This window comes from Lactuca sativa, chromosome 8 (genome assembly GCF_002870075.4).
Source record: "Lactuca sativa cultivar Salinas chromosome 8, Lsat_Salinas_v11, whole genome shotgun sequence".
Taxonomy (NCBI): domain Eukaryota; kingdom Viridiplantae; phylum Streptophyta; class Magnoliopsida; order Asterales; family Asteraceae; genus Lactuca; species Lactuca sativa.
In genome coordinates, this window is record NC_056630.2 from 11949157 (window position 1) to 11973227 (window position 24071).

The window sequence follows — 24071 nt, forward strand, 5'->3', positions numbered from 1 at the left end:
GTTCATTTTATGTTTGTCAATTTCTTCATTCATGAACTCAGGGTAATATGAATCATTGTTTATTAATACGTTATGATGTAAATTTGAATATACAACAAGTGGTTCAGGTTAGGGTTTCCACATAGGTTTATGTTATAACATGTTTTGGTTTAGAGCAAATTACATATAAAAAAACATTATATTTAGACTACTTTGTGTATAATCAGAATCAAAATATTCCACTAAAATCATGACAATTTTGTATAATGGTAACCATTTTAACTTTCTACGGATAAAAAACGACTAGCATGAAAAAAAATGTCATATCTTTAATTAAAATATATATTCTAATTCATATGATTAATTATTAAACTCCCAAAAAATAACATTAAAATGAAAAAAAAAAAGAGTTATTGTGGGACTGGTTCCACTTCCAATTGTCCCATTCTCATTATAGGGAATTCCTTAGCAGCTAAGCTGCCCCCGCTCCACTTCCATTAAAGCCAACTTATTGTGTTTGTGTTTACTTTCTTCTTTATTCACTTTTCCAAAATAATAAAACAGCCATAAACTAATTGATTCACTTTAACTTTTATTATTTATAATTATAAAAATACAAAAACAGCCAGTTAGTATTTATATTTATTTTAACTTGAACAGTGAGACGGAGGCTGTAATTTGTTAAAACCTATCAATTTTTTTTACTTAGGGACCAAAACTGAGAGTTTGACCAAACGACAGGGACCAAAACTGTAATTTACTATCACTTGACCGGCTTTAGTATCCATCATGGTTTTGAATCCGCACAACCAACGTAAAGAAAAAGTCTATGCAAGAAAAGAAAAGAACGACCTGTTCAAACAATCATTAACCATATCACATCAAACAGCATCACCAGTTATAAATAACCTGCAAATTTAATCCATCTTCAACCTCTGTTCAATTCGTCATCTATCTTGATCGCTGCTATGCAGTCTCCTTGCTTCAAGGAAGTCGAACAAGTATGCTCCCATGGCTGCTGCTCCAACCCCCTCCTCTTCGCCCTCCCAGCCACCACCACCACCACCACTGAAAAACGAACCAGCACATCATCAGCTTGTCGGAAAAACTTCGCAAACACAACCACCATCTCTTTCTTCGCAAACACTCATTTCACCGATCATGAATCCCTTCCTTCTTTCAAAGAATCACTCGCCACTTTCACACGGACTTATCCCAAGTATTCCGATACTGCCCGAGTTGACCGAATGAGAGGACAAGAATACTACCATCTCTCGCTTTCCAACCGTATATGTCTCGATTACATCGGCATCGGTCTTTTCTCCCATTTACAGCTTCAGACTCATCACCCAGTTTCACCTTCTTCGACTTCGAGTGACTTACACTCCGATTTCCCGTTCTTCAGTACAATTTACAAGTCTGTGAATCTTAAGACGCAGTTGGTTCATGGAGGGGAAGGGTCGGAGTTTGAGGCGTCGTTTAGGAAGAGGATCATGGAGTTTATGAACGTTTCGGGTGATGATTATTCTTTGGTTTTCACTTCTAATAAGTCATCGGCTTTCAAGATCGTGTCTGAGGCTTACCCTTTTCAAACGAGTCAGAAGCTGTTGACGGTTTATGATTACAAGAGCGAGGCTGTTGACGCCATGGTTAGTGCTTCCGAGAAACGTGGAGCTAAGATCATGTCGGCGGAATTTAAGTGGCCCAGAATGAGGATTCATTCTGCGAGATTAAGGAAATTGGTGGAGAGGAAGAGGAAGAAGAAGAAAGCGAGGGGTTTGTTTGTGTTCCCTCTTCAATCTCGAACGACTGGAGCTAGTTACTCGTATCAATGGATGAGCATGGCGCAGGAAAACGGGTGGCATTTATTGCTTGATGCTTGTGCATTGGGTCCAAAAGACATGGACAGCTTTGGGCTATCACTCTTTCGACCTGATTTCCTTATTTGTTCATTCTACAAGGTATTTGGGGAAAACCCAACTGGATTTGGATGCTTGTTTGTCAAGAAATCGATGATACCGATCATGGAAGATTCAACGTCTGTGGGGATTGCCACTCTAGTTCCTGCAAAAAACTCATCGTTTCAACCAGATGAGGAACATTCATCTGGTTCAGATTTAGAACTTCAACAACATCAAAGTTTCCTCCAAACCCCGAATCAGATCGTGATCCATGACCAAAAGAAGAAAAATTTAGAGATCGAGTATAGAGGATTAGATCATGTCGATTCATTGGGATTAATGCTGATCAGTACGCGCACCAGGTGTTTGATAAATTGGCTGACTAACGCCCTAACAAAATTACAACATCCCAACACCGAAACGAAGACACCCTTGGTCCAAATATACGGTCCAAGAATCAGATTCGATCGCGGACCTGCATTAGCCTTCAACGTTTACGATTGGAAAGGGGAAAAAGTGGAGCCGGCGCTCGTGCAAAAACTCTCAGATCGAAACAACATCTCTTTGAGCCAAGGGTTTCTGCAACAGATATGGTTTGCAGACAAGTATGCCGATGAAAAGGAGAGACTGATCACCACCAAGAAGACTAAAGGGGGCCAGGAGATCGCTGTGGTGACTGCTGCCATCAATTTTTTGGCTGATTTCGAAGATGTTTATAGATTGTGGGCGTTCATTGCTCGTTTCTTGGATGCTGATTTTGTCGAGAAGGAAAGATGGAGATACACAGCTCTCGACCAAAAAACCATTGAAGTGTAACAACTAACAACCAATGAGACTTCAATTGTATACTATTTACATTATTTCGAAGCACTCTTACTTATTCAATTGAACATTTCTTATAAATATATATTTTTAAAAAACCTAATATAACAATTCTGAGGATGCAAAATAGTCTCTAATACGTCTATTATTGTCTCAAGCATCATTTCTTTGTGCTTCATAACGGAAGCTATACAAATATACAATGATCATACACTTGTTGAATATATATATAACGTGTCTGTAGATGGTCCAGTTGCAACATCCTCTCTGCTCTATGGATGATAACCTTTACTTTAATGGATTTTAAAAAATATATTTTGCTCCTTTTATCAATATAAGCATTGTACTTTATTTTTACTATAAAAGCAATTTACTTGCAATTATTTACCCCTAATTATAGTCTATTACAATTATTTTAATGATGGCAATATGATAGCTACGAATAGGGGCAATGTAATTTCATTTCATTCAGAGATAACGGCAAAATATAACAAATAAAGTACAATGCTTATATTAGCAATAAAATGGAAGTATATTCTCTACTACATGGAAACAAAATAACTTAACATGGAAATGTAAGTTTGTTGCTTTATGGATAAAAAAATAAAGTGTATTTCATATATTGGCACGAATTGTTAATTACATTGCTATTCCTTTCTATTTGCCTCGTATTAAAGTTATTGGAAGTAAAGTATGTTTAGAGGCATTGTACTTCAAATAATCTACACATTATAGCATTTTACTTTTAATTTGTAGACAAGGTACTTCAGAAACTCTAGGCAATTATAGTATTAAAATTGAATAACATTAGTATTATTGGATAATTTTTTAAAGTACTGAATAAAATATAGTTTTTCAAAGTACATAATGATTTAATACGTTAGGCAAAAAAAAAAAAAAATTGGGTTAGTATTTCAAGACAGTAATCATTTACTTATTTGTTATTGTTTTACTCCCAAGTTAGCTCACATTAAAATTGTTGAATGTTGTGAAATTTGTCTTTTTATTCTATAATGGAATGAAAATTGTAATATAACTCTTGTAAGAAATATTTTAGTGAAACAACTCTTGTAAGAAATCCATAATTTAATTCAAATGAAAGTTTTTTTATTATAAAAAACAAATGTTTTTACTAAAATCTTGTAAGGAATCCATATGTTTAAAAATTTTAAACTTTAATTCTTATCGTCTATTATAGATCCTTAATCTTGGTATATGGTGATGTGTGAGCATAGGAAAGACTTATTATATAAGAGAAGAAAACATTAAAAGAAGTAATATGCAATGTTCGTAAATTCGAGCAAAGACAATTAAGATATATTATGTATTATATTAAAAGAGAACCCTTAGCAAACATTTGGTGGATTTTTTTTTTTTTTTCATTTTCTTTTTGGTGGGTTTTGGTCCACAATAAATCTTCTCCAATTTATTTTTTACGCTGCTCTACCTCTTTTTTGTTTTCATTTTCCCCAGTTCTTGGTTTTAGAGCATTCTTTTACACGTGTTGGCGTAGGAATAATTACCTGCTACATGTTATCATTTCAATTTTCTTCTGTTGCTTCTTCCCGATTCTTCCACCGCCATATGGGCTCCTTACTTCACCAATTCCTTCATCGTCTCCATTGATGAGTTCACAGAATGCTCCTCAGGACGACGATTACAATCGATAGAGCAACATGGCGACTCCGGCCGGCGGCCGTCTCACCATCGTCAACGCATGACAACCCAACAATGGTTTTTGGTTTTTGGTTACCTTGGGTTACATCTGCTCCTTGTGACCTGTCGCCCCATTGGCTTACCATCCCCAACCCACAAAATCACCTTGAATGTCCCATATAAGGTAGTTTTCGGTTTTGGTGTGGTCCTAGGCATTGAGTTTTTGGCCTTGATGGTCCCTAGGTTAGTGATTTCGGTCTTACTTTGTAATGCCCGTAGATCAGGGCTAGTCAATTTAGAGACGATAAACGTCAAAAATAACTTTTCGATGGAAGATTATTTAGAAGGAGTAGTCTTAACTAAGTTGTAGTATATGTTACAAGGATTCCATACATATGAAGAACGTTGAAATCCGAGTTATAACGAAGAAATTATGACCTGTCGAAGTTTCGCGACAGAACCGACACGACACAGTGCGACGTAAATAGTGAATTTACGTTAGAGCGATATTTGGCCTTATCGATCTAAATGAGAGTCGTAGAGTTCGTTAAACCGAGAGTGTGCATAAAAAGAACGTCCAAATCTGACTTTGTATTAAGAAGTTATGATTTTTCTAAATTTCGACTTATCAATATGCATCCTAAAACTCGATGTAACAACTCAAATTTTCAAACAAATTTTTTTCATTTTAAAAATGTAGTATTTCCATACAAAACAAGGCATAAATAATTCAAGTGTTACGTCAAATACAAATTGTCTAAATCCCAAGATCATAAAAACATCCTTCAGTGTGTACCGATCACGCCGGCGCCTTCCCACGGTCCTCGCTAGTACCTGAAACACATACATATCAACTGTAAGCATAAATGCTTAGTGATTTCCCCAATATACAACTTACGTACATACGCCTTTCCAGGCCCTGACCTTCCGGTCCTCAACACAACGCCTTCCGGCCCATAACATAATCGCCTTCCGGCCCATCACATATTGCCTTCCGGCCCACATAACATACATAGCACATATAATAAATAACTTACCACATATCTCATACATATCACATATCATATCTGACCTTCCGGTCACACAGTCAACCCTTCCGAGTACAGTATAGTGAGAAGACTCACCTCGTGAATGCTGAAAGCTAGCAAATCCTGAAATCACTCGTGCACAATCCGTCGAGCTACAACCTCCCTATAACATCACATATCTCTCATTAACACCTATATCTTCTAAGTGTGACTATCCCTAAGAAGTCAGACTTAGGTCAACTCTGGTCAATGGTCAACGGTCAACGGTCAACTCGACCGGACTCGGCGAGTCTAGACGTCCTCCAATTCTCTGAGATTCCCTTTCTACTCGTCGAGTATCCTCCTTGACCCGACGAGTTACTCCTGGAAGAATCGCGGGGCCACCCCGACTTAACTCGCCGAGTCTGAAGAACAACTCGACGAGTCCCAGTTAATCTTCGAGCTACTCGCCGAGTCTGTTCATCGGACTCGGCGAGTCCATGCCATGCAACCGCTCAAACTGCATCCTAAGGTCAGAACCGCTCCGACCATTCCTAGGTCTGGCCTTCCTAGGCTGATCCATCACGTAAAGTCCTCATTTCAGTGCTCATGATACACCTTATGATTCATAATTTACATTTTGACCTAAGGCATAAGGATTCCAATCCAAAACCTTCATCAATTCCCGAAATGCACAGACATGGGACATTCTGGACCTCCAAAGGTCCCAATACAGGGTTACATTCGTTTAGGGGACTAGGATAACATTCAATCTATTCACAAAAAGGGTTCCATAAACCCTAATTCCATAATCACATCAAAATAGCAGAGTATACTCGAATTCTTACCTGGATGATGTATTCTCTGTGTCTCCAATCCTCAGAATGTGACTCCCTTGCTGTTCCTTTAGCCAATCCCTTCTCTTCCTTGCACAACAATTCTTCTATAATCTACAATGGCCTATAATCCTTGCTCCAGATGCACACAATCGATCTAGGGTTCTTCTCAGAAGGCTAAAATGAACAATGACGGCCAATGAGTCCCTTTTATACGTCCCAAACCTGAACGGTTAGGGTTTTCGCTAAACAGCGTAGACTCGCCGAGTCCAGTCGCGAACCCGCGACCAAGTCTGCGATCCTACTCGGCGAGTCTAGGCTCCAACTCGCCGAGTCCCCTCTTAAATCACCTCAAAAACATAATTTTAACAATACCTGAGATTCCGGGCTGTTACAATTCTCCCCCACTAGGATTAGACTTCGCCCTCGAAGTCTCACTTTGAAAATAGTTCCGGATGCTGCTCCCGCATCTCACGTTCCGGCTCCCAAGTCATTTCCGATCCCTTCCGGTGTTGCCACTGAACCAACACCAGAGGTACCTCCTTGTTCCTCAGAACCTTGATCTTCCGATCCCTGATGGCTACTGGTCTCTCAGCATAATTCAGGCTCGCATCCACCTGAATATCCTCTAATGGAACCACTGCCGACTCATCGGCTATGCACTTCCTCAATTGCGACACATGAAAGGTGTCGTGGATCTGTCCCAACTCCGCTGGCAACTCCAACCGATAGGCTACCCGGCCTATCCTTGCAAACACCCGAAATGGCCCAATATACCGGGGCCCCAACTTGCCTCTCTTCCTGAATCGAATCACTCCTTTCCAAGGAGAGACCTTCAGGAGAACGAAGTCGCCGACTTGAAACTCAAGCTCGGATCGGCGCCTGTCCGCATAACTCTTCTGTCTGCTCTGGGCGGTCAATAATCTCTGTCTAACTTGCTGAATCTGCTCTGTCGTCTGAAGTACGATCTCTGTGCTGCCCATCACTCTTTGTCCCACCTCTCCCCAGCAAATGGGGGTCCGACACCTCCTACCATACAACAGCTCAAAAGGTGGCATACAAATGCTCGAATGATGGCTGTTGTTGTAGGAAAACTCTGCCAAGGGTAAATACGCATCCCAGCTACCCCCGAAGTCTAGCACACACGCTCGAAGCATGTCCTCCAGCGTCTGAATCGTCCGCTCGCTCTGACCGTCTGTCTGGGGATGGTATGTGGTACTAAAATGCAATTTAGTACCCAGCTCCTCATGAAATTTCTTCCAGAACCTGGAAGTGAAGCGTACATCACGGTCCGAAACAATCGAGATCGGCACCCCATGCCGAGACACCACTTCTCTCACATATATCTCCGCCAACTTCTCCGCTGAAGAACTCTCGCTGATGGCAAGGAAGTGTGCACTCTTCGTCAATCTATCCACAATCACCCAAATTGCATCAACTCCCCTGGCAGTCCTCGGCAATTTGGTGATGAAATCCATAGGGATCTGTTCCCACTTCCACTCTGGAATCTCCAATGGCTGTAACTTGCCATGCGGCCTCTGGTGCTCGGCCTTAACCCTGCGGCAGGTCAAGCACCTCTCAACGAACCATGCGACGTCCCTCTTCATACAGGGCCACCAATACTCTTTTCTCAAATCCAAATACATCTTCGTAGCACTGGGATGGATCGAGAATTTCGATCTATGAGCCTCTTCCATCAAAGTAATACGCGTACCGCTCACGAACGGTACCCAGATCCGACCCTGAAACGTCAGAAGCCCTCGTCCGTCCTTAACGAACTCTGAAACTAACCCAACGACCCGCTCTTTCTTCTGCATCTCTGGTCGCACAGCCTCGGCCTGTGCCCCACGAATAGCATCCAATACTGGAGTCATCACAGTCAATCTCAAACATACATCTCGCAATGGAGTGCTCTCCGCCCTGCGGCTCAATGCATCGGCTACCACATTAGCTTTGCCTGGGTGATACAGGATCTCACAATCATAATCATTGACCACATCCAACCACCTCCTCTGACGCATATTTAGGTTGGGCTGATCCATCAAATACTTCAAGCTCTTATGGTCCGTGTATATCGTACATCGAACCCCATACAGGTAGTGCCGCCAAATCTTGAGAGCGAACACTACTGCCCCCAACTCTAAATCATGCGTGGGATATCTCGCCTCATGAGGCTTCAACTGCCTCGACGCATAAGCTATCACATGACCCCTCTGCATCAACACTGCACCCAGTCCCGAAATCGATGCATCGCAATATACTACAAAATCTTCCATCCCTTCTGGGAGAGCTAATACCGGGGCTTCGCACAACCTCTGGCGAAGTGTCTCAAAGGAAGTCTGTTGCTCGGGTCCCCATGAGAATGCAACACCCTTCCGGGTCAATCTGGTGAGCGGCACTGCGATCTTGGAGAAATCCTTAATGAATCTCCGATAATACCCTGCTAACCCAAGGAAGCTCCTGATCTCAGAGGGTGACTTCGGCACCTCCCAACTCATCACCGCCTCAACCTTGGCCGGATCGACCAATATCCCCTCCTGATTAACAACATGTCCTAGAAATTGGACCTCCCGCAACCAAAAGTCACATTTGGAGAACTTTGCATAAAGCTTCTCCGACCTCAATACCTCAAGGACCTCCCTCAAATGCTCCTCGTGCTGCTCTCTAGACCTCGAATACACTAGAATGTCGTCGATAAATACAATCACTGACCGATCCAACATCGGCCTGCAAACCCTGTTCATGAGATCCATGAACACAGTCGGGGCATTGGTGAGCCCGAAAGGCATCACCACAAACTCATAATGCCCATATCGCGTCCTAAACGCTGTCTTTTGGACGTCCTCATCCCGCACTCTCACCTGATGGTACCCTGACCTCAGATCGATCTTGGAAAACCAAGATGCTCCCTGCAACTGATCGAATAAGTCATCGATCCTTGGTAACGGATAACGGTTCTTGACCGTCAACTTGTTCAACTCCCGGTAATCAATGCACATCCGGTGTGAACCATCCTTCTTCTTGACGAATAGAATAGGTGCTCCCCACGGCGAGCTGCTCGGCCGAATGAATCCCTTCCCCAGCAACTCCTGGAGCTGCGAGGACAACTCTTGCATCTCTGGAGGTGCAAGACGATAAGGCACCTTAGCAATAGGTGCGGCCCCCGGAACCAGATCGATACCAAACTCTACTTGCCTCACAGGAGGTACTCCCGGCAGCTCCTCGGGGAAAACATCTGGAAACTCACGCACCACTGGGACCTCCTCAACTGACCTCGGTCTCTCGGAAACCTCCCGCGTATCCATCACATACGCCACAAAACCCTTACAGCCCTGCTGTAGACATTGCCTCGCCCTAGCGGCCGAACAAAAAGCTGATCCCGAATGGGTACCCTCGCCATACACCGAAAGGACTCCCTCACTATGGTCTCGTATAGTCACCAGCTGACGCTCACAGTCGATGACATCGCCGAATTGGCTCAACCAGTCCATGCCCACGATGACACAGACGTCACCCATCGCAATAGGAATCAGGTCAATCGGGAACTCAACCCCGAAAATCTCTAGCACGCATCCCCGAAGAACCTCCTTGGCACAAATCACTCTATCGTCGGCTATAGAGACTCTCAAAGGTCGACTCAACGACTCACGACTAACGCTGATATGCTGACTAAAGGCTAAAGATACAAAGGACCTACTCGCACCCGAGTCAAATAACACTAAGGCAGGCACAGAGTTCACAAGGAAAGTACCTACGCATATAATAACATAAGCATAACATCTCGACATTAAAAATATAAATACATGAATTACAGCATACCTGCCACAACATTGGGTGCAGCGCGGACCTCCTCCGCAGTCAGCTGAAAGGCTCTCCCACGAGCCCTCGAGGCCTCGACCTTCACCGGTCGAGTCTCAGTAGTCCTGGCAGTAGGTGCAGATCCCTGACGAAGCTGAGGGCACTCGGCCTTCCGATGGCCGGTCTGGTTACAATGAAAGCAAACCATAAACCCCTTGGGGCACTCCCTAGCAATGTGCCCCTCCTTACCGCACTTGTAGCAAGCACCAGCTCGACACGCCCCATCGTGACCCTTGCCGCACTTTCCGCAAGCGCGGCCCTTCGGACCTCCCGTCCTCGAATCGGCGGACTTGGTCCGCTTGGCTGCCGGCTGAGACTGAGCCGGCCGCCGGTCCACCTGCTGAGACTCGGCCTCCTCCCTGGCCTGGGTCTCCAACTCGATCTCACGCTTCCTGGCATTCGCCTGAAGCTCAGTAAAAGTATGATAGGTGGAGTTCGACACAAACTCCCGGATATCCCTCCTCAAAACACCCAAGTACCGGCTCATCCGAGCCTGCTCTGTGGACACCAGCTCGGGGCAGAACATCGCCCTCTCATGAAACTTCCACGTGATCGCCGCAACCGAATCAGTTCCCTGCTTGAGGGTTAAGAACTCCTGAACCAATCGTTCCCTCTCCACCGGGGGAATGTACTCGTCCCTGAACATAGCAGTAAACCCCTCCCATGTCACTGCTGTAATCTCTGCCAAAGTGAAGTTCGCCGTCACGAACTTCCACCAGTCCTTCGCTCCCATACGGAGCTGGTTCAAAGCGAACCGTACCCTCAGGTGCTCCGGGCAAGAACAAGTGTAGAAGCACCCCTCTATATCCGCGATCCACCTCATCGCAGCAATCGGATCCTGCGTCCCATCGAACTCTGGTGGCTTCGTGTTGCTGAACTCTCGGAACAGCAACGAGTCACCCCCCTGTGGCCTGGCAGCGGCCACAGCTGCGGTAGCTGCAGCGGCTGCAGCTTCAGTCAATGCGGCGTACCGCTCCTCAAACGTCTCCATCAGAGTGGTCTTAATAGACCCAAACATCTCCGGGATCTCAGCCCGGATCGCCGCAGCTACCTCCTCGTGAATCATCTGACGAATCTCCTCATCACTCACACCGCTCGAACTCGCTCCGTGGCGTGGTCTAACCATGATGTCTCTGAAATACAACATAAAACTATCAGAGACTCCATCGAGTATAATCGCACTCGATAACGCAACCCTACTCAGTCTCCGATATCCAGGGATTCTTACTTGGGTCTCCCACTGACCCGGTGTCTTCGGTAGTACGGGCCCAATACTACCGACCACACCACGTCAGCATTCATCCCAAATCTTCCTCCCCAAACCCCGGATGGTGAGTACTCTACTTTTGTTATGCACTATCTACTCGCACACTAGCCAAGCATCTCATATCGGCAAACTTCCCTAGACTAAGGCATCACAAATCAGGCCACTCTAGTCCTATCATGAATACCTAGTCCTCTAGCATGCATAACAATTCATATCATATAATATTGTAAGGTATTTTGGGGATCTTTACCGTTCGGGCGTTGACTGATCGTACACACTGCTTCTTTCTTGCTTACCACAAAACTATTTACAAAAGTTTATGCCTTTATTTAAAAAGTTTCCTCAAATCCTCGGTTTGAGTTCAGTTACCCCCGAAGCTGCACCCGAATCCCTCAAACCAAGGCTCTGATACCAATTGTAACAACTCAAATTTTCAAACAAATTTTTTTCATTTTAAAAATTTAGTATTTCCATACAAAACAAGGCATAAATAATTCAAGTGTTACGTCAAATACAAATTGTCTAAATCCCAAGATCATAAAAACATCCTTCAGTGTGTACCGATCACGACGGCGCCTTCCCACGGTCCTCGCTAGTACCTGAAACACATACATATCAACTGTAAGCATAAATTCTTAGTGAGTTCCCCAATATACAACTTACGTACATACGCCTTTCCAGGCCCTGACCTTCCGGTCCTCAACACAACGCCTTCCAGCCCATAACATAATCGCCTTCCGGCCCATCACATATTGCCTTCCGGCCCACATAACATACATAGCACATATAACAAATAACTTACCACGTATCTCATACATATCACATATCATATCTGACCTTCCGGTCACACAGTCAACCCTTCCGGGTACAGTATAGTGAGAAGACTCACCTCGTGAATGCTGAAAGCTAGCAAATCCTGAAATCACTCGTGCACAATCCGTCGAGCTACAACCTCCCTATAACATCACATATCTCTCATTAACACCTATATCTTCTAAGTGTGACTATCCCTAAGAAGTCAGACTTAGGTCAACTCTGGTCAACGGTCAACGGTCAACGGTCAACTCGACCGGACTCGGCGAGTGCCATGGCGACTCGGCGAGTCTAGACGTCCTCCAATTCTCTGAGATTCCCTTTCTACTCGTCGAGTATCCTCCTTGACCCGACGAGTTACTCCTGGAAGAATCGCGGGGCCACCCCGACTCAACTCGTCGAGTCTGAAGAACAACTCGACGAGTCCCAGTTAATCTTCGAGCTACTCGCCGAGTCTGTTCATCGGACTCGGCGAGTCCATGCCATACAACCGCTCAAACTGCATCCTAAGGTCAGAACCGCTCCGACCATTCCTAGGTCTGGCCTTCCTAGGCTGATCCATCACGTAAAGTCCTCATTTCAGTGCTCATGATACACCTTATGATTCATAATTTACATTTTGACCTAAGGCATAAGGATTCCAATCCAAAACCTTCATCAATTCCCGAAATGCACATACATGGGACATTATGGACCTCCAAAGGTCCCAATACAGGGTTACATTCGTTTAGGGGACTAGAATAACATTCAATCTATTCACAAAAAGGGTTCCATAAACCCTAATTCCATAATCACATCAAAATAGCAGAGTATACTCGAATTCTTACCTGGATGATGTATTCTCTGTGTCCCCAATCCTCAGAATGTGACTCCCTTGCTGTTCCTTTAGCCAATCCCTTCTCTTCCTTGCACAACAATTCTTCTATAATCTACAATGGCCTATAATCCTTGCTCCAGATGCACACAATCGATCTAGGGTTCTTCTCAGAAGGCTAAAATGAACAATGACGGCCAATAAGTCCCTTTTATACGTCCCAAACCTGAACGGTTAGAGTTTTCGCTAAACAGCATAGACTCGCCGAGTCCATATCTGGACTCGTCGAGTCCAGTCGCGAACCCGCGACCAAGTCTGCGATCCTACTCGGCGAGTCTAGGCTCCAACTCGCCGAGTCCCCTCTTAAATCACCTCAAAAACATAATTTTAACAATACCTGAGATTCCGGGCTGTTACACTCGAATTCGAGATCAAGTGATTTCTAGCTGAAACAATCTAAAAGAGAATCGAAGATCTCATTTATAGTAGTCCAACGGTAAAAAGATAGACGAAAACGGACGTCGGAGGAAGAAGTTATAAATTTATAACGAAGTTTTCCTGTCCCGGCCTACTAAAAATTATACAATAAAAATTAAGCCGAAATCATCCGATGGAGTCTAAATGAAAGTTGTAGAGTATATTCTCACCTACACGTGGATATAAAGAACATAAAAAACAGAGCTCGTATGCGAAAGTTACGCAAGTTCGAAGTCTGCTTAATTGAGTATGCTTAACGTAATTTTGGAGTACGCCCAGCGTACCCGGAATCGCCTCAGCTACGCATGCAATGACATCACTCGAGTACATACGCATGCATTGATATCACGTACGCCCAACGTAAGGCTTAGTACGCCCAACGTACCGAGTACGCCCAACGTACCGAGGTTTCAGCACCCTATAAATAGATGTCGATGGCTGCCAATTTCTTTTGTTCAAACTCTTCTCTCTTACTCGTTTTTACCCCGTTTTACGTGCAAGAAATATCCCGAAGCCCCGGTATCATTCCCGAGACTCGAATCCCTGAGGATCCCGAGAAGTGAGATTCCCGAGCCGAAGCTCTGCCCGCGAGAAGCCAATTTTTGTGAAGATATTCCAGATTTACCGAAGAATACTACTTCTACAAGCCGTAGTGTTGTCCGATTATCTTCTGATCAAGTGAGTGTATAGTCACTTTCTTTTAACACATAAATACGAAGTATTTGCTATGAAATACGTGTTGTGTTTATATATTGTTTGTCTATTTGAGATGGGCATATAATTGATGTTCTATACATGTGGTAAATGATTTAAACTGTGTAAGTATTTGTATCTACGAAAATGTTGGGTAGAACATGGGTAGATGGGATAGTTGGTGACTATGGAGTTAGCGCCTATTGTATAAACCTTGGCAACGATGTGATTTTGTGCCTATTTGATGAACCTTGGTGACTATGGAGTTAGCGCACGTTGAGTAAACCTTGGAGACTATGGAGTTAGCGCTTGTTAAGTGGACCTTGGTGACTATGGAGTTAGCGCCTGATACCTATGGATTTAGTACCTGATAGATAAACTTTGGCAGCAATGGACTTCAGGCCAATTCCTTAGGTAAATCCTTAGGAATGAATGAATGAAGGATAGTTGGTTCTTAGGGTAAAACCTTAAGAAATAAAGAAGATAATGGGGATGGCTAATTGGGTTGATTATTTGATGATTAAATATAATAATTATATTATTGTGGGTTGAAAAACCTATATGCTTACCAGGCTCCGAAGCCTGACCCACTCAGTTTTCTTTGCATTACAGGTAATGACACAAATGTATAAGTTGGTGGACTTGATGAGAGATTTTGGATTATAGATCAGTAGTTATAAATAATTGTTGTAAGGTCTATTTTATATTGTTTATGCTTTTGGTCTGTATCGGAACATGACATCCCAAAATTTTGTTATTTAATGAAAATACATTTCTTTAAGAAATGCTTTGATAAATTTTATTTTATCATATTTTATTTTGGGAACAAATTCCGCAACTCTTTTAATCAAAGGATTACTCTGATTTTATAAAACAAAGCATAAACAAATCGGTATTTTCTGGCCGTGAAATTAGGGATGTCACATACTTCATCCAAGGGAAGAGATTTCGGTCTTAACATGAAGTTTTGGTCCCCACAAAACCGAAATCGCTATGGTGAGGTGAATTTCATGCTTTTTGATTTATTTCTTTGACCTGTGTTGACTTGTATTAACTTATATAAGCATGGTTTTCAATATATATATATATATATATATATATATATATATATATATATATATATATATATTAACATATGAACTTATATGAACATGTATTATTGGCATCCAAAGTTCTTATTGTTTCAATGTTATGATGTGAATTCAATTGTACACGGTTAAAGGTTAGATCTTGATTGTTCTAGAAATTTTCCCGTTGTCACAGTTGTTTTGTATGTATTAATGACTTTAGATTCAAATTGTTGCGTACATTTCATTAACTTAGCCATAAGATGACAATCAAAAGATGGAATACTAGAACATCTAAATTAATAAAACGTTTCCGTGTTTACCAAACTGTCCCACATACTAACTGTAATTAACACTACACCCGCAATGCAGGATCTTTCCCTAGTTATATTTAAAAATGTGTCTTGTTGCTAGGAATGATGTAACTGATGGAATGATTGCAAGTGTGTGTGAAGTGAACTTTTCTAGTTATTTTGTTTGTTTAATTTTGTTTATGGCATAAACGTTTAACACACACTAATGTTAAAAACATTGAAAACGCAATCTAAAGGAATGTTAAAATATAAAAGAATAATGCAAACATCCATTGTAATGTTTTTACTTGAAAATTACACAAAAGATTTTGAAAAATGTGAAACTTGTGTGAAATCAAAGTTTACAAAGGAACCATTTCCATCAGTTAGGAGAAATAATTACTTGAGTTGATTCATTCTGATATATGTAAATTAAATGGAATACTTAATCGAAGGCGAAAAAGGTATTTCATCACATTTTGTGATGACTCTAGTAAATATTTACATGTTTATCTACTAAGGTCAAAAGATGAAGCTTTTGATGCATTTAAACAATACAAGGTTGAAGTAGAAAATCAACTTGATAGATGCATCAAAATTCTTCGCTTAAATAGAAGGGGGAATACTTCAACCATGAGTTTGACACATTCTACGAAGAGAACGAAATCAAACATGAGAAAACTACACCATATACTACCCAACAGAATGGTTTGGTTGAAAGAAAGAAAACCCTTTGTGAGATGGTTAATTGCATGTTGAACCAATCGGGTCAGCCAAACAATATGTCGGGGAAGCAATATTGAATGCTTGTTATGTTCATAATAGGATCACTAGTTGTGTGATTCCTATAAGCCCTTATGAGTTGTAGAAAGGTAGAAAGCCTAACCTTGACTATTTGGAAGTGTGGGGTGTGTTGCTTATTATCAGACTCCCGATCCTAAGCGAACCAAATTGGGAGCATGAGTTAATAAGAGTATATTTATTGTATATGCTCAAAATAACAAGGCTTACTAATTATTAGACATCGAATCATGTGTTGTTGTGGAATCCAGAGATATGTAATTCTTTGAGGACAAGTTTTCTAGGGATGATGAAAACTCCAGTCACACACCACCTACAAGTACTTCTTGAGAAATACTCCCACCTCCTCCTATTATGGAGGAACCAAGGAGAAGTACTAGGGCTAGAATATAAAAAAGTGTTGGAGATGATTTCTATTCTTATTTGGTCGAAGAAACAAAAAAGAAAGTGACAAGAGAGGTCAATTTTGCCCTTAACTTGGATGATGACCCTAAGACCTTTATTGAAGCCATGACGTCTAAAGATGCTCCTTTGTGGAAGGAAGGCATTAATGACGAAATAGATTCAATTATGGGTAATGGAACTTCGGAGTTAGATGATCTACTAAAGGGGAAAAGACCCATGGGATCTAAATGGATATTCAAGAGAAAATATCATCCAGATGGATCCATATCTACCTATAAAGCAATATTACTTGCTAAAGGCTACATACAGCAAGAAAGGGTCAATAGTTTTGATACCTTCCCAAGTTTCTAGGATTAGTTCTATTAGAGCTCTCATAACAATATTATATTTGAAAGGATTGTACATTCATCAAATGAACATGAAGACAACCTTTTTGAATGGTTATCTCAAGGAAGAGATTTACTTGGAGCAACCTGAAGGTTTCATGATACCTGGACAAGGAAACAAAGTATGTAGACTTATTAAATCCTTGTACGGTTTGAAACAAGCTCCCAAACAGTGGCATGACAGATTTGACACCACTATGACTACTTTTGGATTTCATCATAATAGTGTTGACAGGTGTACTTATTCCAAATACACATTCGAGTATACAGTTGTTATATGTATTTATGTTGATGATATGCTAATCATTGGCACTCACCTAGAAGACATTCTTGAGAAAAAGAAATACATATCCTCAAACTTGAAAATGAAAGATCTTGGAGAAGTTGATACAATTATTGGTATCAAGGTGAAAAGGATAGGCGGTGAGATTTCTCTGAGTCAATCTCATTACATAGAGAAAATTTTGTCAAAGTTTCAACATTTGAATATTAAGGAATTCAAAACTCCTTTTGACTCAATTGTGAAACTAAACATGAATTATGGCCGAATAGTGGCTCAACTTGAATATGCAAGTGCAGTTGTAAGCATGATGTATGTTACTCACCGCACTTGACCTGACATCGCATTCACTGTAAGCTAATTGATTCAGTATACTGTCAATCCAGGGACGAAGCACTGGAAGGTAGTCGGTAGTGTACTGGGATACATGAAAAGAAAAGTACTTTTGAGTTGAAGTATTCGTCATTTAACGAAATATTAGAAGGTTATTCTGATTCTAGTTGGATAGATCACACTCGTGACTCAAAATCTACAAGTGGGTGGATTTATACTCTAGTTGGTGGTGTTTTTTCTTGGGTTAGCAAGAAATAGACATGCATAGCTCATTCAACGATAGAACCAGAGCTAATTGCCTTAGCAGCAGCAGGCAAAGAGGCAGAGTGGATTCAAGTTCTACTTATGGATATCAGTATGTGGGATAATCCAATGCCTTCAATACCCATGTACTATGACAGTAAGGCTACATTGTCTAAAGTATATAATGTGGTATATAATGAGAAATCAAGACATGCAGATATGAAACACAATTTTGTGAGACAACTAACTGAGAGTAGTATCATCAAATTCGCTTATGTCAAGATAAGTAGGAATTTAGCAGATCCGTTTACTAAACCTCTGACGAGAGATTTGGTTAGATCTACCACGAGAGTCATAGGTCTAAAACCAAAATAGAATCCCTTGGTGATGGAAACCCAACTTGACATTAGTGCTCCTAATTCTCAAGTTTAAATGGTAACAACAAAGTCACTAACCATATAAGGTACTATCATTAATGATAGATCCATGTGAGGTAGGATAGTACGTCTTTACCAAGAACGAGGTTGAGTTAAGACTCTTAACAAAGTTTTGGAGACATCTAAGCAAAGAAGATGTTGTAAAACTTTTACTATATGATCTAGAAGTGGTGCCGCCTCAAGTGTAGATTAGTGGGTTGTCTTCTAAAGGGTCACGAAAAGGATTTATAGCGTATGACCATATTAGCACTCATAGAGAACACAAAGACGGTATGTGAAATGTGGGAGTAAACCGGAGAGGTCACTAGGTTCATGATTTAACCTATAAGGATACCATTGAATTGGTTTCTTCTTGTTTTTCCTTAATAAACTAGGGTTTAATCTTCGTGACACTTAAGTGACATCATCTATCTGAGTGAAAGGAAACTTTCCAACATTGTGGGGGATTATTGGAAATTTTTATGGAATATGCAAATTGGCTAGTGTCCATTATCCCATATTGGCGTGGGAAGAAACATTTAGTGGGTTTATAATGATTTTATCTTGATAGGCCTTTAAAGGCTTTTAGTAGATCAAGGGATGGACCAAGCCCACACACACACCTAACCTAGCCTAGTACTAGCCGACGTTGCGAGTGTGTGAAATGGCGTGATTTAGGCAAACTTTGCACTTCACATGATGCATAGACCACTAAGAGCTTTTATTTTTTGTAAGTTTGAATCAGTTTGGTTTGACCGATCCAGTTGAGCATCATTGACTTTGTGGAAGTGACGTTGGAATATTTTGCAAGGCCCAGAAAACGGCTTGCTTGGAGAGCAAGACGTCACCCTATGGTTTCTAGGGTCCAGCCTATGAGGGCCCTTTATTGCCTTCTGGGGTTTCAACACCTATAAATACAACTCATTAGGAGCCGTATTAAACACACAAATTTTGAATCTCTCTCCCTCGCTTGGCGATATCTTCCAGCTTTCTGAGTATTCACTTTGCATTTATCATTTTCCATTGTTTTTGGAAAACCGATAAGTCTGCATTAAATCCTGGGGTTTTTATTATGTTGCTTACAACCAATAAAAACGAAGTATAAACCTTTAAGGTCAAGAGTCCGATCTGTACAGTTCTTTTAGATCAAGATCAATCGTTGACATGTCGGTTTTACTTTACTGTGTCGTATTTACTTTCGTCCAATAAGAGGACACTCTTATTCTACCTTTCTTATAATCAAATCTAATCGAGAAGGATTGATTTGGTTTCTAGACGAAACTTGGTAATAATACTAATAATAATCAGATTTATTATTCACAACTAATCGGCATATAATTGTCATTATGATTTGCCGGTTTCCTTGCGTGTCTATTGGTGCTGATATACAACATTTGAAAAATGTGTTTGAATAGTTGCTATTTGTTTTTAGCCCCAATATGAAAAATAGACATCCAACGTTTTGAAAGTAGTAATCCATAAGCTTGATTTTGGATTTTGTAAGATATATTCGATACAAGTACACTTTATTATAAAGTTGAACGAATTTAAATACAGTGTATTATTTTATGTTGATGATTCATTCTTTCTTATGTTTCCAACCTAACAAACTTGAAAATTTTACAAATCTCCAACAATAGGGTCATATATAATGGTGTCACATTATTGAAAGGCCGCTTGAATTATTTATAGGGTTCAATTTCTTAATTCATTTTAGGTTTCATTTCTTATAACCACCTTCTTCCAATTTGTAGATCTTAAATTACAATTGAAATTTAGAATGCTCACCACAAGGAACTGGTAAATCGATTCCAGAGCATTATTTGTTCAATTGAATAGAAATGGTCAACCGAATAGTATAATGTCAAAATATGATATCTATATATGTGTTTAATATTTGTAAAAGTGGATTTCAAGCCATGAAACAAAGAGAAAGTAAATATCCTTCGACTTATTCTTTCTATCTATATAATTACAGCAATCCATATTAAGTACCCCTCGAGGTTTTGTAAACCTATCATATATTAATTATAGTTGATTATCTGATTCTAGTTATTCCATATTATGTGCTAAGAAAAAGGGAAAAAACCTCTTAAATGAACAAGACCAACACATCAACATCAGTAATCCAGGACCACCATGGAATATTACTCTTTGGGTCAGTTTGAGTGGGATTGTAACTTTCTATTATAAGTCCCAAGTCTAGAGAAAGATTTAACTACTCTGTTAGTTCATTAACAACTAGTATAAAAAGTTTTCATTTATATATTTAATTATCAATCAAATAAACATATATTCAACACTGTCTTGAACTTTTTTCCTACTAAAGTGTAGGATTAGGTTAATTGTGATAATGAGCTATTAAATTGGGAGTAAATTAAATAAAAACTATCCATTAGGGCAATACTTATATTAATATAGTTTTTATGGCTAAATATGTAAAAGGTGGTGAGCTTTAGGGATAAATTATTTTATGGTTTTAAACCCCTCTATTATTGTAGGAGAAAGAAAGCCAAGAGAGTTTTGGGAGAAATGGAGAAATAAAAGAATTTTGCAATACAAATTCCATATTCTTACTTGGAATTAATTGACATATCCATAAATAAAGCTCTCGTGGAAACATTCATTTCCATTGTTAGTTGTTACTTACTTTTTTCTTTTCAGTTAAGAAATGGTGAAAATTGGCTTTAAGTAGGGTGTTAACTGATTCAAATTCGATGGATATTGATGGAATCTATCCAATTTAGTTATCCAATGGATGTTGAATTTTGTCAACCGATCCAATCAACTCGGTATATGCAACATGAACCAAATCGGTCCAATTAGATATTGGATTGGCCATCAGTTTTATCCATTGGATAATAATATTGCATCTAACAATAGATGATGATATTAGATAATAATATTGTATACAACATTTGATGATAATATTGGATAGGTTTTATTCATTGGATGATAATATTGGATATAACTTAAGATTGTAATTAGATATTTATCAAATGATAATATAGATATCCAATTAGATGAAAGATGGACCTGTTTAGTTCGGTTATCCATTGGATTTTAAGCGTCTTTAAAGAACCGATCTAATCCAACTGGATTCTGATATTTCAGAACCAATTCAATCTAATTGTGATTTTTTTTAAACGAAAAATCTAACCTACTCCTTAAATCCACCTATGTCCACGATAGGACTTGAACCCTCAACCTCAAGGAGGGAGGGAAACACCGGATACCGATGGGCTAGAAGCTCTTTATAGTCAGTCGGTTTGTAATTAGATCAATTAATTTATGCACACCCCTAGCTTTAATAATGAGTTGAGATTAAATCTTTGATTGGTCATATAATAAGTATTGGATCAATGATCTAATGCTTTGAGTCTATCCAAATTAATAAAAACCATTGAAGTTGTTCGTATGTGATGGAAATCGAATCCATCAAACAATAAGTCCTATTTCCACTTATATGATTTGAAAATAATAGTATAATGGCAAACATGATCGATCCTTAGGGACTCGACTTTAATCCGTAAATAAACCAAAAGATTCATATTTATTCTAATGTATAAAAAGTAAATATGGTGAATTTGAAATCAATTAAACTTAACTAACATGTGGTAAAATAAATATTAGAGATAAGATTAAAAACAATCTAGTTTAGAGTTCTATTCACTTAAGGATGCAAGCTAATGATGAATTGATCTCAAATTGAATTCTAGTAAAAGTTGGTGCTTGGATGCATTAACATGCTCTAATACTTCCTATTCACAAAGTTTTTTTTAACCAAAACAAGCCTTTGAATTAAATCTAACCCTTCTAATATAATCTAAACAAGATGTTAGAATTAAAATAAAAGATTGCCTTAAGTTTTGTATGAATGTTCCCAACAATATCCAATACTCATCATAAGCATAAGAGCATAAGAATATGTGATTGTGGTTTACATTAAAATCATTCAGTGGAAATCAAATTAATGATTGTTACTAGTTTCAGTTCACAAAACCATTATGGATTTTGTAAATCACATAATTTTAATGGTCTAACCCTAATTCAAGTGGCCAGTAAGAATCAAAATCAAAATCAAAATCAAACTTTTAATTAATACGAAACCAAATTCACTAGATAGACTACAAATTCAACATCAAATCATATGATCAACTACATGAAAAGAAGTTCAAACTACGAAACGAGATGTATTAACTAAAATGTGGTAAATAAATACTAAAAAAAGTTAATGATTGAATTAGCATCACAAGATTGATTTAGACGTGTAATGAAGGATTGTTACGTGGAATGATTGTAATATAATTTCTAAATTGACCACGGTTTTCACCAAGTTCTGACAAAAGGTTTGGTCGCGATTATCAACAAGCTTTGACAATAGGTTTCGCCGATACACGATTAAAACAATCTCGTTAACCAAGATGCGATGTTTTCTAATTGAAACAAGTATTTCAATTAGAACTTAATCACTAAAAAAGTTATCAAAGAGGAAATTTGTAGTTAGGTGAGAGTCGCATTTTAACACAAATGAAACACCAAACATAATGAACCTACATATAAGCTCGAATAATTTATGTTGTACCAACAAGATTTCATAATACAAGGATCACTTTCATATCAAAATTAAGTGTATTATTCTCTATTTAGAACAATTAAAAGAACAATTATGGATTTAGTTAATTTATTAGCAATTCATCATTAAAACTCTAACTCGGTTGCTCAAACCCAACTAAAATTATAAAAAGAAATTTATGGAAATCAAATATCATGTTGATGGGAATGTAACGAATCCAAATGACAAATCTCACACAAAATCTAAAACGAAATCAAACGATTAAAGTAATTGAAACATCAACCCTGTTCGTTTTTTCCATTTAAGACAACAAAACATCGAAAACTACAATTAACAAGCAACAAAATATTAACTAATGTGAGATCCCCTATTTCCCAGTACCAAGAAAAAAAAACTTTACTTTACGCTTTCAACCCCATGTTATCTTTGTTTGCGGGAAATCGTGGTATATTAAAACATTTTGCGGAAATTGTCCCATTTTATTAAAATATGTTGAGTACAGATGTTGTTTCAAAATACGAAAACCCTAAGGATATCATAATTAATACACACCATAAGTTATAATGTAAAGTCTTGATGGTCTTGAATATTATTGGAGGTGGTCTCTTAATCACTCAGCAGCCTAATCAAGCTCCAACAACTTTAGACCTACTACATGTGATGCATATAGTTTGAGTGGGTTAGATTTGGAAAAATATGGTGGATAGGGTTTTCAATCCCACAATGTTATTATTATAATAAATCATTAATAATAATCCTGCAAAACCAATTGTTACCAAACAACAATGATATATCCTACAACATAAATATTTATAATACACTATACCCTTGCATACTCATTCCCATAGATTCTCACAAATCCTAATCCACGATCATCTAGAAGAATCACTTAACCCGATGAATCATTTAGAACAATGGGATGGTCGCACAACTAAGGGATTCGTTGGCTGGTGTAATTCATATAGGCAACCCAAGCCATCAGAGTATTTGATAAATATGGTACCCCATTTCATCTATGTCTGTGGGTTATAAATTCATACTAGCAACATAATCCACAAGATTTTCTAGAATGATCAAGTGTTGTCATCTTACTTTGGTAGATGACCAAACATACCCTCTAGTTTTCTGATGCATACCTACCATTTATG

At 39.4% G+C, this 24071-nt stretch overlaps 1 protein-coding gene across 1 annotated transcript; it reads left to right on the top strand.

Annotated features, from left to right (window-relative positions):
• The first annotated feature begins 795 nt into the window (after window positions 1-795).
• On the top strand, window positions 796-2765 carry LOC111904019 (uncharacterized). Its single transcript, XM_023899799.3, has one exon. It carries the CDS (start codon window positions 948-950, stop codon window positions 2694-2696), a length of 1749 nt encoding a protein of 582 aa, XP_023755567.1. The 5' UTR covers window positions 796-947; the 3' UTR covers window positions 2697-2765.
• The last annotated feature ends 21306 nt before the right edge of the window (window positions 2766-24071 follow it).